This window comes from Juglans microcarpa x Juglans regia, chromosome 8D, assembly GCF_004785595.1.
Source record: "Juglans microcarpa x Juglans regia isolate MS1-56 chromosome 8D, Jm3101_v1.0, whole genome shotgun sequence".
In the NCBI taxonomy this organism is placed as follows: Eukaryota; Viridiplantae; Streptophyta; class Magnoliopsida; order Fagales; family Juglandaceae; genus Juglans; species Juglans microcarpa x Juglans regia.
Genome location: NC_054608.1, coordinates 28,951,106 through 28,964,144, shown reverse-complemented (window position 1 = coordinate 28,964,144; position 13,039 = coordinate 28,951,106). Strand labels below are relative to the sequence as shown.

The 13,039-nt window shown below is 36.2% G+C and overlaps 1 protein-coding gene across 3 annotated transcripts; it reads left to right on the top strand.

Moving 5' to 3' along the window:
• Positions 1 to 1,190: 1,190 nt before the first annotated feature.
• On the top strand, positions 1,191 to 12,416 carry LOC121242826 (2-oxoglutarate and iron-dependent oxygenase domain-containing protein CP2). Of its 3 annotated transcripts, none has more exons than XM_041140783.1 (9): positions 1,191 to 1,740; positions 3,015 to 3,062; positions 3,561 to 3,737; positions 3,837 to 3,987; positions 4,091 to 4,177; positions 5,362 to 5,486; positions 10,416 to 10,534; positions 10,976 to 11,087; positions 11,295 to 12,051. In XM_041140783.1, exons 1-9 carry the CDS (start codon positions 1,426 to 1,428, stop codon positions 11,379 to 11,381), a joined length of 1,221 nt encoding a protein of 406 aa, XP_040996717.1. In that variant the 5' UTR covers positions 1,191 to 1,425; the 3' UTR covers positions 11,382 to 12,051. The 3 variants fall into 3 exon arrangements, with proteins under 3 accessions (XP_040996717.1, XP_040996718.1, XP_040996719.1); XM_041140784.1 differs by lacking the exon at positions 11,295 to 12,051 and adding an exon at positions 12,121 to 12,416 and having other exon boundaries at positions 1,199 to 1,740; XM_041140785.1 differs by lacking the exons at positions 1,191 to 1,740; positions 3,015 to 3,062 and having other exon boundaries at positions 3,555 to 3,737; positions 11,295 to 11,561.
• The last annotated feature ends 623 nt before the right edge of the window (positions 12,417 to 13,039 follow it).

Below are 13,039 nucleotides of genomic sequence, written 5' to 3'. Positions count from 1 at the left end.
TTAAACTTTCTAGAAAAATAAAAGTATCCTATGTTGACTTCCTTCCTGTCTATTCATGTTGTCAATATCTTTGAAATAGGGACTGAAGCTATTGGGGAAAATAATTCCATTCCATCACTTGACTTTACTAAAAACTTCTTTAGAGATTGAAATTTTTTTTCTAAATCTAATCTAAAGTTAAGTGTGGTTAGAATGTTAATGTTGACGTGGAAGGGCGCGCGCGCGCGGGGGTGGGGGGGTTCTCTACACTGATTTGAAAATGGCAGATGCCGATCTTAGTTTTTTTTGCTTTTAAATAGAAATAATGCTGCCACGTAATCTTCATTGTGAATGAGTTGTATACAAGTTGGTGGGTATTATTCAAGGTTGAAGCCATGCCCGAGGCCATTCCTTGGACATGTGAAAGGAATTGGCCTGATGGAGGTGATTAGGGAGGTTAAAAAAGCTGATATCATAATGGCATAAAGACATGACATCGAATTTGTTGGCTAAATTGTCTTGTTAAAAAAATTATCTGTTTAATGTGGATTGGACTGTTAAAAAAGTAGAAAAAATAACCTGTTTAAAGTGGATTGAACTGTTCAAAAAGTAAACGTACAAAGCATCGGAGCTTTAAGTCCGAATAGAACACTCATGAACCGTTGATTTTAAGAAAAAATTGACATATTAAAATCATGTAGTTAATAGCAGTGGATAGTCACATAATTTTTAACACAAATGTGAGGGCAAAATAGGGATATAATTTCAAAACAAGTCTTTTTTATATAGAGTAGATACTGGAAAATGATTTGTGTAGATCTAGGGGTTCAAGTCTCGTGTAATCATTTTGAAAAAATAAAAAAAGTGAAATTTACTATAAAAAAGTTATAAAAAAATCAATTCCTCCCAATAGGATCTACTATTTTTATAAGACATTGCATGAAATTTATATGTTCTAAACTTGTATCAAACATTATTCTATTACATTAGATTCCAAGCTTACTAGCATTCTACATGGCAAAGATCCATCACATGTTTTTGCATAATTAATCTATATTTTCTCGCTTGTATAATGATATAGTTATGAACGTTTATGGATTTCCTTTCTTGGAAGATAATGTAACGCAGCACGATTAGTAAAAAATCAGCAAGTAAAAGAAAAAAAATCATCTCGCGCGTAACAATTACGCTCGGAAAATGCAGCTGTTATATCTACTCTAATGTACTGAACAGTTAAACAGAAGGTCTTCCAGTTTGCCAAACCCTAACAACGGCAACAGAAACGAACCCCAAAGTCCAAACACCATTCACGTACACAACGAACTGAGTGAAACATACCGAAGACAAGAAACCTAATTCTCCTCAAAATTCTCAATCCTTAGCCACCAATGCTCCGCAGAAAGGCCTCCATTAGCGCTTGAATTTCCCTGTTTTGAGCTTCGACCTATGTCGCTCCCCGGTGACCGCCGGGAAGGGCCCTCTCCGGTCTCCGGCGGTGGAAATGAGGTCTTAACGGCTGACTCGAGCCGGTCAGTGACGGTGGCTCAGATGGTGGCGTCGAGCCAGAGGCTCAGGTTGAACCCGAACAAGGACCACAAGCCCGACAGCTACGAGGACCTGCAAGTGGATTTTAGCCCCTCGATTTTCAGCTCCTTGGAGCGGTATTTGCCTCCGAGCATGCTGGGCGTGTCCCGAGACGATAAGGTCAAGTTCATGAGGGAGATTCTGGTTAAGTACTTGCCCCATGGAGAGCGCAACAGAGTATGCTTCTCAAGTTTTTCGTGTTCTGTGCTTTTGTTTTGTTCTGTTTTGGTTTTTTACAGTCTGGTTGTCTATTTGGATGCCGAGAATTGTGAGGGAAAGCAAAGGAAAGTGGAATGCTATGGAATGTTAGTAAGTTTTTCTTTGCGATCGTGTTTCTTTTGAGGATTTCTTGGCAGCGAAATGGGGCATATAATTGAAGGCCGAATCGAAGCTCAGGGTAAGCTAGGGTTTTGTACAAGCTCGGATGCTCCTAACGGGCAAGTGATTTATGTGAAGATGACGAAAATGCCCTTAGTTCATTTAGTGGATGATTAAGGAGGGTGTGATTCAAGCCTTGAGCTATGCATACTTTTTGCTAATTATGCCCTGTGATTTTTTGTAAATTTTTGCTGGTAGGATGGAATCAGTCGTGCCATTTTATAGCGAGAAGGCTAAATTAAAAAAAAATGTAAATATTCCACTATAATTGGTGCACCACATTCCTTTTCTAGCTAGTAATTTGTGGGGAGTTTGAATTGAACTGTCTCATGGTATTAATGTTGCATTAAATAATTCATTTGGCTTGGGTTCTAGCCTTGTGTTTACTTTTCACCCCTGAACTTATGAAGATGGGAGTGAGATTTTTTATTCTGAGCATGGGAAGTGGTAGAGATATGCTGACACGTGATATCTAATAAATGCTGCTTTTCATAGTATATATATCTATTTTTTATTGGCACCGGGTGTCCGAGAACAAAGTTATGACTAATCCTGGGGGTGCACAGGCCCTTGGTAAGGAGCTTATCACAAGTGCACCTCGAGTAATTCAAGGAGAAGTTCCCCCAGTCCGATGACCCCTAGAAATTGTTTGCATCTAAGAGGATGCTTTTCATTATATTAATCAAGTCACTATGGCATATATCAGTTGAGATGTATGCAAACATGACTAAAACCATTTCAAGATCTTGTTCATTGTGAAAACAAGTTCCTACATTCATTTCTATCAGTTTTAGATAATTGCCAACAATTGCTGAGACCATTCCAAGATCTTGTTACCTGGGAATGCAAGTTTGTGGATTGCATTCATGTTTTGAAATTTTCTCTTGGACAAAGTGCAAATGGTTTTAAAGAAAATTTTACCTTCTTTACTAGACATTATAAGCTATCGTAATACATGTTCTCTGTGCATTTATTTCATTTTGCTGTAAAGATACTCTGACAAGACTTGAGATTCAATTATCTCAATCATCAGCAAAGTTTATATAGTATTTTTTTTCTTTGTTGTGTATCAGGTTCAAAAACATAGGGACTACAGGAAGAAGATAATATCAAATTATCTGGTATAAAAGAAGACTCTGATGTCCTTGTTCATTCACATTGTTTACTTTGCGTGACTTAATGGTTACTCTTAATTGGTTGATTCTATCTTAAGAACTATTTGGAGCGTAAGATTTATGATTTTTTTTTTCCTTGAAGTTCTGTGCTATGGTTTCTTGTATACTTTTTGTGTACTTAGGTTACGCCCTTTGCATTAACTAATAAAATAATTGATTACTTGTAGAAAAAAAGTCCTGTGCCATGAGTTCTTGGAAATATTTCTTAGTGGAAATTTCCAAATAAATGTTCTCTCTTGAATATAAGAATCACATTATGTTCTGTTTTTTTTATACATGTTGGCTTACTATTCTCTTGGGTGTTTCTGCTTTCAAAAGAATGAAACTTGGGGATTCATGCTTAGAATGTGGAAGTGAAATGAAAATTTAGTGCAAATCTCCCCTGCATTCTTTTATTTTCCTTTTGCAAGAATGGGGACTTACTTGCTATATGTGCATATGCAGCCTCTACATAAAGAGCTGTACACCATACACCCAACAATGTTCTTTGTTCCATCATTTCTGAAAGCTATAAGCGATAATACAGAGGAAAGCTTTAGAAGTATGATGTCTGAACCCTCACCTGGTGTGTTTACATTTGAAATGCTTCAACCACGCTTCTGTGAGCTATTGTTAGCTGAGGTATATTGTTTCATTTTTCTTGGTCATTTTTCATGTTATATATTTAACCTCCCCTTGTCTATGTGTTACAGCCTTTTATGTTGTGGTTTGACTATTTAGGTGGAGAATTTCGAAAAGTGGGTTAATGAAACGAAATTCCGAATCATGCGACCAAATACAATGAATAAATTTGGAGCTGTTCTAGATGATTTTGGTCTTGAAACCATGCTTGACAAGCTTATGGAGGGTTTTATTCGTCCCATGTCTAAAGGTGATAGGTGTTTGCTTGCAGTGTAGATGTCAATTTCATTTATTTACTAATAGATGGTACCAGTAAGCCATGCCTGAATGTTTTTTAAAATTAATCAATGCAGTGTTCTTTCCTGAAGTTGGTGGATCAACTCTGGATTCTCATCATGGGTTTGTTGTTGAATATGGTAAAGATAGGGATGTTGACTTGGGTAGGTGCTTTGATGATGCATTTCTCTTCACGTTAGTGCTTCTGCAAGCATATGTTGTCACCAGTTTTTATAGCCTCAAGTAGGTTGTGTATTAGCTAACTGAACCATCATATGGGCCCTTAATATAGCTATTACAAGCGCTCTAATATCAATTTTAGCATGTGCATACCGTTGTATTTCTTGAATGTGTACTGAAGTACTCTATTTGTTTTTTTATTTTTTTATAAGTGCATTTGTTTTTTTTTTTTTGATCGGTAATTCTGCATTTGTAAATGACTTATTTAGGCTGTTTAATAGATTTGCTATATCTGCCACTGTATATACCATATGCCTCTTTTTTTTTTCTTTTTTTTTTTTTTTTTTTTTCCCCCCACGATTAATGGTGGGGAAAACATCTTTTTATGAATTTTAACATTACTGAAATTTGCACCTAGCTTCAATAACAACTTTTATAGTCTGCTATATGTGGGAAGTCAGGTTTGCACCTCTCTTCACCCAAACGGTTGAATTTCTTGGACCGTAGTTGCCTGAAAATTGGGTCAAATTAATGCATAGCTTGAGAACTTGCAAGGCGTATCTTTTGTCCCAAAATAGGTGGACATGGATATGATGAGAAGAGTATTTGACTTTGGCTCAGTTATTGGCTTAACAAGGATTTTCTAATTTTCATGAAGTCTGATAAATTGACGCAGAAATCTCAGAGTTGAGTAATTTATGTTGTTGCCCCTTGAGTACCAAAGGAGAGTATGTAAAATTTTCTGTAACTCTTGTTAGAAATTTTTAATTGAGGACTTTGGGACTTTGTTGAGAATGTCCATATATACATCCAAAATTGTTTTGGGCTCCATTTAAAAATCAAGGCTTCTGATAACATTAAAAGTGAAGGCCTCTGAAATGTGTATCCAAGAAACGATAAAGAGTTGCTCCATTAACAATTGTGTGTGATGCAAGATTGATTTTCTAACAATAAGAAATGGAAATTACTGCAAGACTGATGTCTGGTAGATAACAAAGTCATGCAGTTTTCTCTAATGTTTCTGATAATGAGATTTCAAACTTTTCAATGATTTTGCTTGTACATGAATCATCCTTGTATATTCAACAGCTTTGACACACTTCTTTTCCTTGATTTCATTTTCTGTCAAAGCATATGGAATCTGAATTTAAATTATTTTACCTTGTAGGTTTTCATGTAGATGACTCAGAAGTAACTTTGAATGTGTGCTTGGGTAAGCAATTTTCTGGAGGAGAATTGTTTTTTCGGGGCACGCGATGTGATAAACATGTAAATACAGGAAGTCAGTCAGAGGTATGTTAATCTTAAGATGGGTTTATATCAAATACTTTTATTGAAAGGCAGAGCTAACATTCAAGAGGTTCTTATTTCTGTCTACACTAACAACTAGATTATGTGACTATGGTTTCGTATAATGGTATGCCTTAACCACAAGACAATTTCTTTTTTGGATAAGTAAAAACAAAGGTGAGAAATGCTAAACAATCTTAATGTATATATTTGATTTGGATCATAGCACAACCGTTTCCATCCCACCAATCAATGCTCCAACCTCTCTATAATACTATCGTAAATTGCTTTGGCTTTGAAGGGAGCTCAGATGCCAGTCAATAATTTCCACCATATTAGCTATATTCTCAACTCTACCATTTGAAAGCAATTCTGACTTGGCCAAATTAATCTTCAAATCAGAGACTAGGGGTGTAACCGGTCCGGTCCGGTCCGGTTTTGGACAAAATTTAGGACCGAACCGGTATGTACCAGTTTTGTATTTTTTAAAACCGATTACCCTCCTAAACCAGTATCTTCGGTTTTACATGTTTCGGGTTCGGTCCGGTCCGGTTTTCCGGTTTTTTACTAAAACAATCCATATACACACACTATCAAATACACGTATAAAACACACAATCTGTTTTACAATGCAATCCATATACACAAACTCTCAAACACATATTAAACACACAATCTGTTTTACAATGCAATCCATATACACACACTATCACACACACACACACACACACACACACACACTGACACACACAAACACACAAATTCAAATGTTCAGTTATCTTCGGAAGTTTCAAATGTTCCAATACACTGACACACACACACATACATATACATATAAACAAACACACAGACACTAAAACACATAAATTCAAAAAAGTTAATCCATATACACAAACACAGACTTCTAGTTCACGCATATTGGGGGGGGGGGATTAGAGAAGCTTCCCATCAACAATAAACTGCACTTTCAGGTAATTTCACAATCACAATCACAAAACCTAATAACACAAACACAATCACAAAATCCTAATGATTCATATAACTTGAATTAATTTCAAATAACTTAAATAAGTGAAATGACAAAAATAATGGAGAGAAATTACCGTGAGGAATCGAAGAAAGAGAGACGTGAGGTGAGGTCATAAGTTCATGCAGGGAGGTTCGACGACGATAGTGATTCCGTGAGCTCATGGTATGTGCGACGGCCGGTGAGGGGAGGTAGAGAGACGGAGAGTGAGGTAGAGAGACGGAGACGAGAGGGGCAAAGTAGAGGCAGAGACTAGAGAGGCGGAGACGAGAGACGAGAGTGAGGAGAGGCCGTAAGTCCGTGAGGGGAGGTTCGATGACGACAGTGATGCCATGTGCTCACGGTAGAGAGATGGAGATGAGAGGGAGACTAGAGCGGCGGAGACGAGGGACGAGAGTGAGCAGAGGGGCGCCGTTTGAAATTGTTTTAGGGTTTATGCCTTATGGTATAAACTGGAATAACAATTAAAAAAAAAATTGATGGTTTGGGAAATTGATAATTATAATTTATATATATTTGTAATACCTTTAATACATAGTTAATAGTTATAGACTATAGTAATTTGGTTATAGTGATTAATAGTGATTTAGTTATAGTGATTACTGATTAGTATAACTATAGTCTATATTAGACTATTATTATTAGTTATATATTAGTATAGTTATATAATATATTAGACTATATGATAGTATTAATATTAGACTATTAGTATAACTATATATTAGTATTAGTTATATATTAGTATCAGTTATAGTGATTTAATATAACTATATTAGTATAAGTATAACTGTAGTCTACATTAGACTATTAGTATTGGTTAAATAGTTATAGACTTATAATATATAGCTATATAATATATTATAATATATAATAGTATTAATTAGGGCTGCAACCCGACCTAAAACAACCGGATTTGTGCCCGACCCGACCAGAGCGTTCACATCCAAGGTTCCAAACCGACCCGACTCTACCTGAACAAACATAGATCAGGTCGAACCCGTATGAGCCGACATTCACCACAGAGAGCCAAAAAAAAAAAAAAAAAAAGAAATCTGCGTTCTTCACTTCCGCATCGATGTACAAAATATTTCTATCATCTGTATGATCCAATAGCAAATTATCAATCTCAGATCAACATCCCAGAAAAAAAAAATGAAAAGTGCAGTTTCCAGCATTTCAGCGTCTTCTTCTTACTTTACTGATAGGAGAAAAATAAAAGAGAAACCGAAAGGAAATTTCTTGGGAAACAAACAGAGAGAGAGAGAGAGAGGAAAAACCATTTCAGCGCTTTCTGTAAACAAGAAATATTTTGTAAAGAGTTTAGACAAAGGTCAATCATGAATTCCATGATCTTCACTTCCTTCGACGCCGTGTGTGCGGAGTTGTTGGGCCAAAAGGTGAGGGCTTCCTTCCCTTCCATCGCCAAGGGCCGCAGCAATACCACTGCCGCCAGCATCGACGTGAACAAGAAACAGCCACCATCGGCGACATATGTTAAGAAGGAGAAGCAGCCGCAGCAGAGGAGGTCACTGTGGTTCGCATAGGACTTGGATGGGCTGAACTGCTTCGAGATTCTCATCTCTTATTAGGTGAACTGCAGTTCGCAGAGAGGGGTTTCGTCCGTAGCGTCTTTTTGCTGCGTAGAAAGAGAGAGAGAGAGAGAGCGGCGCTAGGGTTTGTGTTGGATAGAAAGAGAGAGAGAGAGAGGGGGGGCTAGGGTTTGTGCTGGATAGAAAGAAGAGAGGGGGGCTGCGGTTTGATCGGTTTCGTCCGCTTAAAAGCCGGTTGGACATCATCCAACCTACATCTAATTTTAATCCAATTTTATGCGGGTTGATCGGATCGGTTTTGTCGGGTGGGTCGGGCTTATTGTGTTTTTGCACAGGCCTAGTATTAATATTAGACTATTAGTATAGTTATATATTAGTATCAGTTATAGTGATTTAGTATAAGAATAACTATAGTCTACATTAGATTATTAGTATTAGTTAAATAGTTATAGACTTATATATTAGTATAGTTGTATAATATATTAGACTATATAATAGTATTAATATTAGACTATTAGTATAGTTATATATTAGTATCAGCTATAGTGATTTAGTATAAGTATAACTATAGTCTACATTAGACTATTAGTATTAGTTAAATAGTTATAGACTTATATATTAGTATAGCTATATAATATATTAGACTATATAATAGTATTAATATTAGACTATTAGTATAGTTATATATTAATATTAGTTATAAACTATATATTAGTATAGCTATATATTAGTATTAGTTATAAACTATATATTAGTATAGCTATATAATATATGATCAATTAAATTTTCATTTTTAAGATTAAACTTTTATTTTATAATAACATTATCTTATATATAATTATATTAATAGCATATGATCAAACAAATTACAAATGTTCATATTTAAGATGAACATTTTATGTTATAATTTATAAATTATAATATGAAATTATTTCATATATGATATATAATTATATATATTATACATAAAAAATTTACATATAATTATACATTATACATAAAACTTATATATATATAATATTTTGTATAATTTTAATTTTGTATAAAACTTATATATAAAATATTAATTTATATATATATATTTATCAACAGGTCTAGTCTGGTCCGGGAAATCCTAAAACCGGAACCGGACCAGTTCCGGCCAGTTTGCACATTACAAGAACCGGTCCCAGCCTGGACCGGTTCAAAACCGGTCCGGTCCGGACGGTTTTCCGGTTTAAATTTACACCCTTATCAAAGACAACTTCAAAGTAACCTAATTAATCTTCAAATCAGAGAAATTCAAAGCAAAGGAATAAGCAGTGTAAGTGACGGAGATGATCGCTCACAGAATACTAGGTTGTCGTCTACAAACTATAAAATGAGAGATAATGAGCCCAAACCATTTCTGGTACTCATAGACAAACCTGTTAAGAATACCCTCTGCACTGTATCTAACTCAGAGCCTCCCGGATAATTACAAAAAACAGTTTTTTTTTTTTGGGGGGGGGGGGGGGGATAAGGGATATTCTCGAACTAATCCTTGCATTCTACTAAAGAAATCCCATAGGTGTACCATCCGCCAAGTCTGAGAGGCACATAATGAACCAATTACACTATCATCCCAAACCCTCATTTTTTGTGATAAGTAAATTTAAATTTTATTGATAATAATAGTCATAGCCCAAGTACACCGGTTGTACACAACAGAAAAGCCTGGTAGGAACTAGAAGCTGATAATAGGAAATCATGGAGGAGGCTCAATCCATTAAATTTATTGCGAGTGAACGAAGGAACAAAGTTTTATAGAACAATGCTTTGAATGCATTCAATGACTGTTCACGATCTCCAAAGTTTCTATTGTTCCTTTTCCTCTAGATACACCACAGTAGCTAAAAGTGAGTGGCTGTAAATAAAATTACGGGTCTTGTCCTCTTAAAAAAAAAAAAAAAAAATTCTAAACTACTAAAAGTTGCAATTTACATCAAACTATGTATTCATTTCATTTAGTATCCTCAGTCAAGATCTGACCCTCGAGATGACTGAAGAATTGTCCACATAGCACAATCTTAAAGGTAAGAGTTGAATGAAGGGTATAAATTGAATCTTTCTGTAGCTTAGGGTTAGCTTAGGGTAGTTTGTGGGTGAAGAGTGTAATTTCTCCTTTTGGTAAAGAAAAAACTCCAATGTAGCAACCATGAATTCGTCTTCTATTGAACATTACTATCTGTTTGTATCAGTGTGTTGTTTAGGTGTATTCATGACTTGGGGCATTATAATTTTGACCGTCTGGTGAATCTCATTCGCCTGAACATTTACATGTGATACAAAGTTTTCTGTACAATTGGTTGTATGATTTATATGATCCAAAAACAGGAGATCTTTGATTATTCACATGTCCCGGGCCGAGCTGTACTTCATCGTGGTCGTCACCGCCATGGTGCTAGGGCCACAACATCTGGTCATCGTATTAACCTGCTCCTGTGGTGCAGAAGGTGCGTTCTAATTTTTTCATGATCTTAAGCTGCTCTCTTCTTTGTAATGCCTGTCAGTTCTAACCTCAGGCCTCTAGATATGAGAATCTACCTCTTGAGTCATGCTTATATTGATTGATCAATTTTTATGTTGATAAGTAATTCAATTTTGTTAAGAGCACAATGGGTCGCAACCCAATCACATGGTGTATAAAGGGAAAGCACTAATTAGAGATATTTTTACTGATATGCTTCAGCACTGGATTGCCAATTTTTATGACTACTTTTGCAAGACTTTCTTTATGACATGACCATTTAGTGTATTCTAGACGTTTCTTTTGTGAGTCCTATTTTAAACTGGGAAGATGCCATTAAGGTTCCTAGCCGTCTGATTAAGATGCAGATTTTTCCATGGTCCTTTGTTTTTGGGTATCAATCTGCTAAAGCTCCATATTTTCACAGTTCGGTGTTTAGAGAGATGAAGAAGTATCAAAAAGATTTCTCCAGCTGGTGTGGGGAATGCTTACGTGAAAAGAAAGAGCGGCAACGCTTGTCAATTGCTGCTACCAAATCGGTAAAGTATATTTTAATGCATTCTTAGTTGTGCATTGTATTTGTCAAACAAGTGTTGGCTAAGTTATTAGGGAAGCACGTGCACTCACTAGGATGCTACTTAAGCATTCTAAGGCAGTTTTAGGTTGGTTGATTAGATTCGTACACATGGTGGTAATTGCCTTAATGATTCTCCTAAAAGGCTTGACGTTAGCCTTGAAAAATGCAGGGAAACCCGTTGGACATCAAGAACACTCCCATCAACCCTGCCGAGCCCCTCATCATATTCAACTTTCTTCATGCTTTGTTCAACTAGTTCAAGTCCATAAGGCTTCATTTGGAAAATGAAAGAAGCTAGGGAAGGAAGGGGAAGTCGTTGAATTGCTTAGGAAACATATTGTACAATAGAAATAAGAAGATGTTACATATTTACTTCCCAATGGGTGGGATAACATTTTTTATTTCCCAAGAAAAAGGGAACATTTAAGAGTGAGAGGAAGGGAGAGAGGCAGATGTAAGTTTATGCAAACTTAAAATTTTGAAGAAAGACTATCAACATGAACTTCCCCCTAACTCTCTTTCCTCCTCTTACTTATATATATAAAAAAAAAAAACTCTCTTTCCTCCTCTTAATTAAGTTAAAATATTTTGGACATTTTATGAGGAATTTTAATAGCAAAAACGGGGAAGGACCTTCCTATAGTAGAGAAACTAATGCTCGGGCCAGAAGCTGTCATAAAAAGCCATGAAGCTTCCATGTGGCTGCCATCCCTTTTTCAGAAGGGAGTAGCAAATAATGAGTTCCAAGACCCGTGAATTCCACACCTGAGGTTCCATTTAGTTGGCATGTGCAAGAATTTGTATTGATTTTTGCATGGAGAATTCCTTTCAGCACTTCAGCATGACTACTTTTACTACCGTTTGTGGGACACTGTTCCTGTATGATAAAGCTGCCTCGTTGATATTAATCCACATGTATGTATGTGTGTGTGTGAATTGCCAAGAGATGCACGACCAAAGTCAAATGGATATTTATTTGTTTTGATCTTGTGCAGGAGTTGCTGAGGAAGGAAGGCGAATCCACAGCTTGAGTTGTTTTAGTTGTAATCCACAACATGAGTTGCTGGTCGATTGTATCATTTTGTAGCTCTAATTATAGTTTAGACACCATTGCATTCATGTTGGTGAGATTTGCACTCAGTTATTTTTTTTTTGTTTTATCTGTACTTTCAGTATGGGTTTATGTACAAAGTATGTGAAAGAAATGAAATTTCTGTGTAGGGGAATGAAAAGATATTTATGTAAAAAAAAAAAAAGCGCAAGGGTTTATTTAAATCCCTTGAAGTCCAAAGATTGTTTTATTTTTGTTTCCTGAGCAAGTTGCATTGATAATAGAAAGGAATCATAGGATGTGAGTACATTGTTTACAATCCGGAAATGGATGATCTTTTCTAGTGTGAAAATCAAGTGAACATGGGTACCTAGACGAGGGGAATGCTTCCATGCAGGTTGTTTGAAGCTTTCCATTCCGCAACCTGATGTGCTCTTTGATTTTGGAATTGATGTATTTTTCAGTTGTCCAACTTTCAAAAGCTTGCAACAAGAAGTTGGTATCTCTTGGTATGGATTCAATTGTCCAGACAGCTGCAAGGTAGGGACTGAGCAGTTGCCCTTTTTTACTTTTGGACTGCAATGTGTGCAGCCATGGCTTCACCATGGTTTGGGTTTGAGCTGTTCATAAAACTACCCTTTGGCTTGGTTTATTAGAAACCATAGGTTGTCCATTGCTGGTACTGCAAGCATTTGGACATGGCCTGTATCATCGTCAGAGAGTCCAAGATCCGTGGATGGATTTCGAACCATGGTTTTTACTTGTGCTGCATGCAAAGAAGGATATGTTAAGGGGGCCATGAAGATTGTCTCCAGATTATGTCCACAAAGATTGTTTTAGATGAATCAAGGGTTTTTTTCAAA

Coding starts and splice junctions, on each gene's coding strand:
- LOC121242826 (XM_041140783.1), top strand. CDS start 1,426: ATGTCGCTCCCCGGTGACCGCCGGGAAGGGCCCTCTCCGGTCTCCGGC. Junction 3,063..3,560: donor AGATAATATCAAATTATCTG/GTATAAAAGAAG, acceptor GTGCATATGCAG/CCTCTACATAAAGAGCTGTA. Junction 11,088..11,294: donor CAATTGCTGCTACCAAATCG/GTAAAGTATATT, acceptor TGAAAAATGCAG/GGAAACCCGTTGGACATCAA.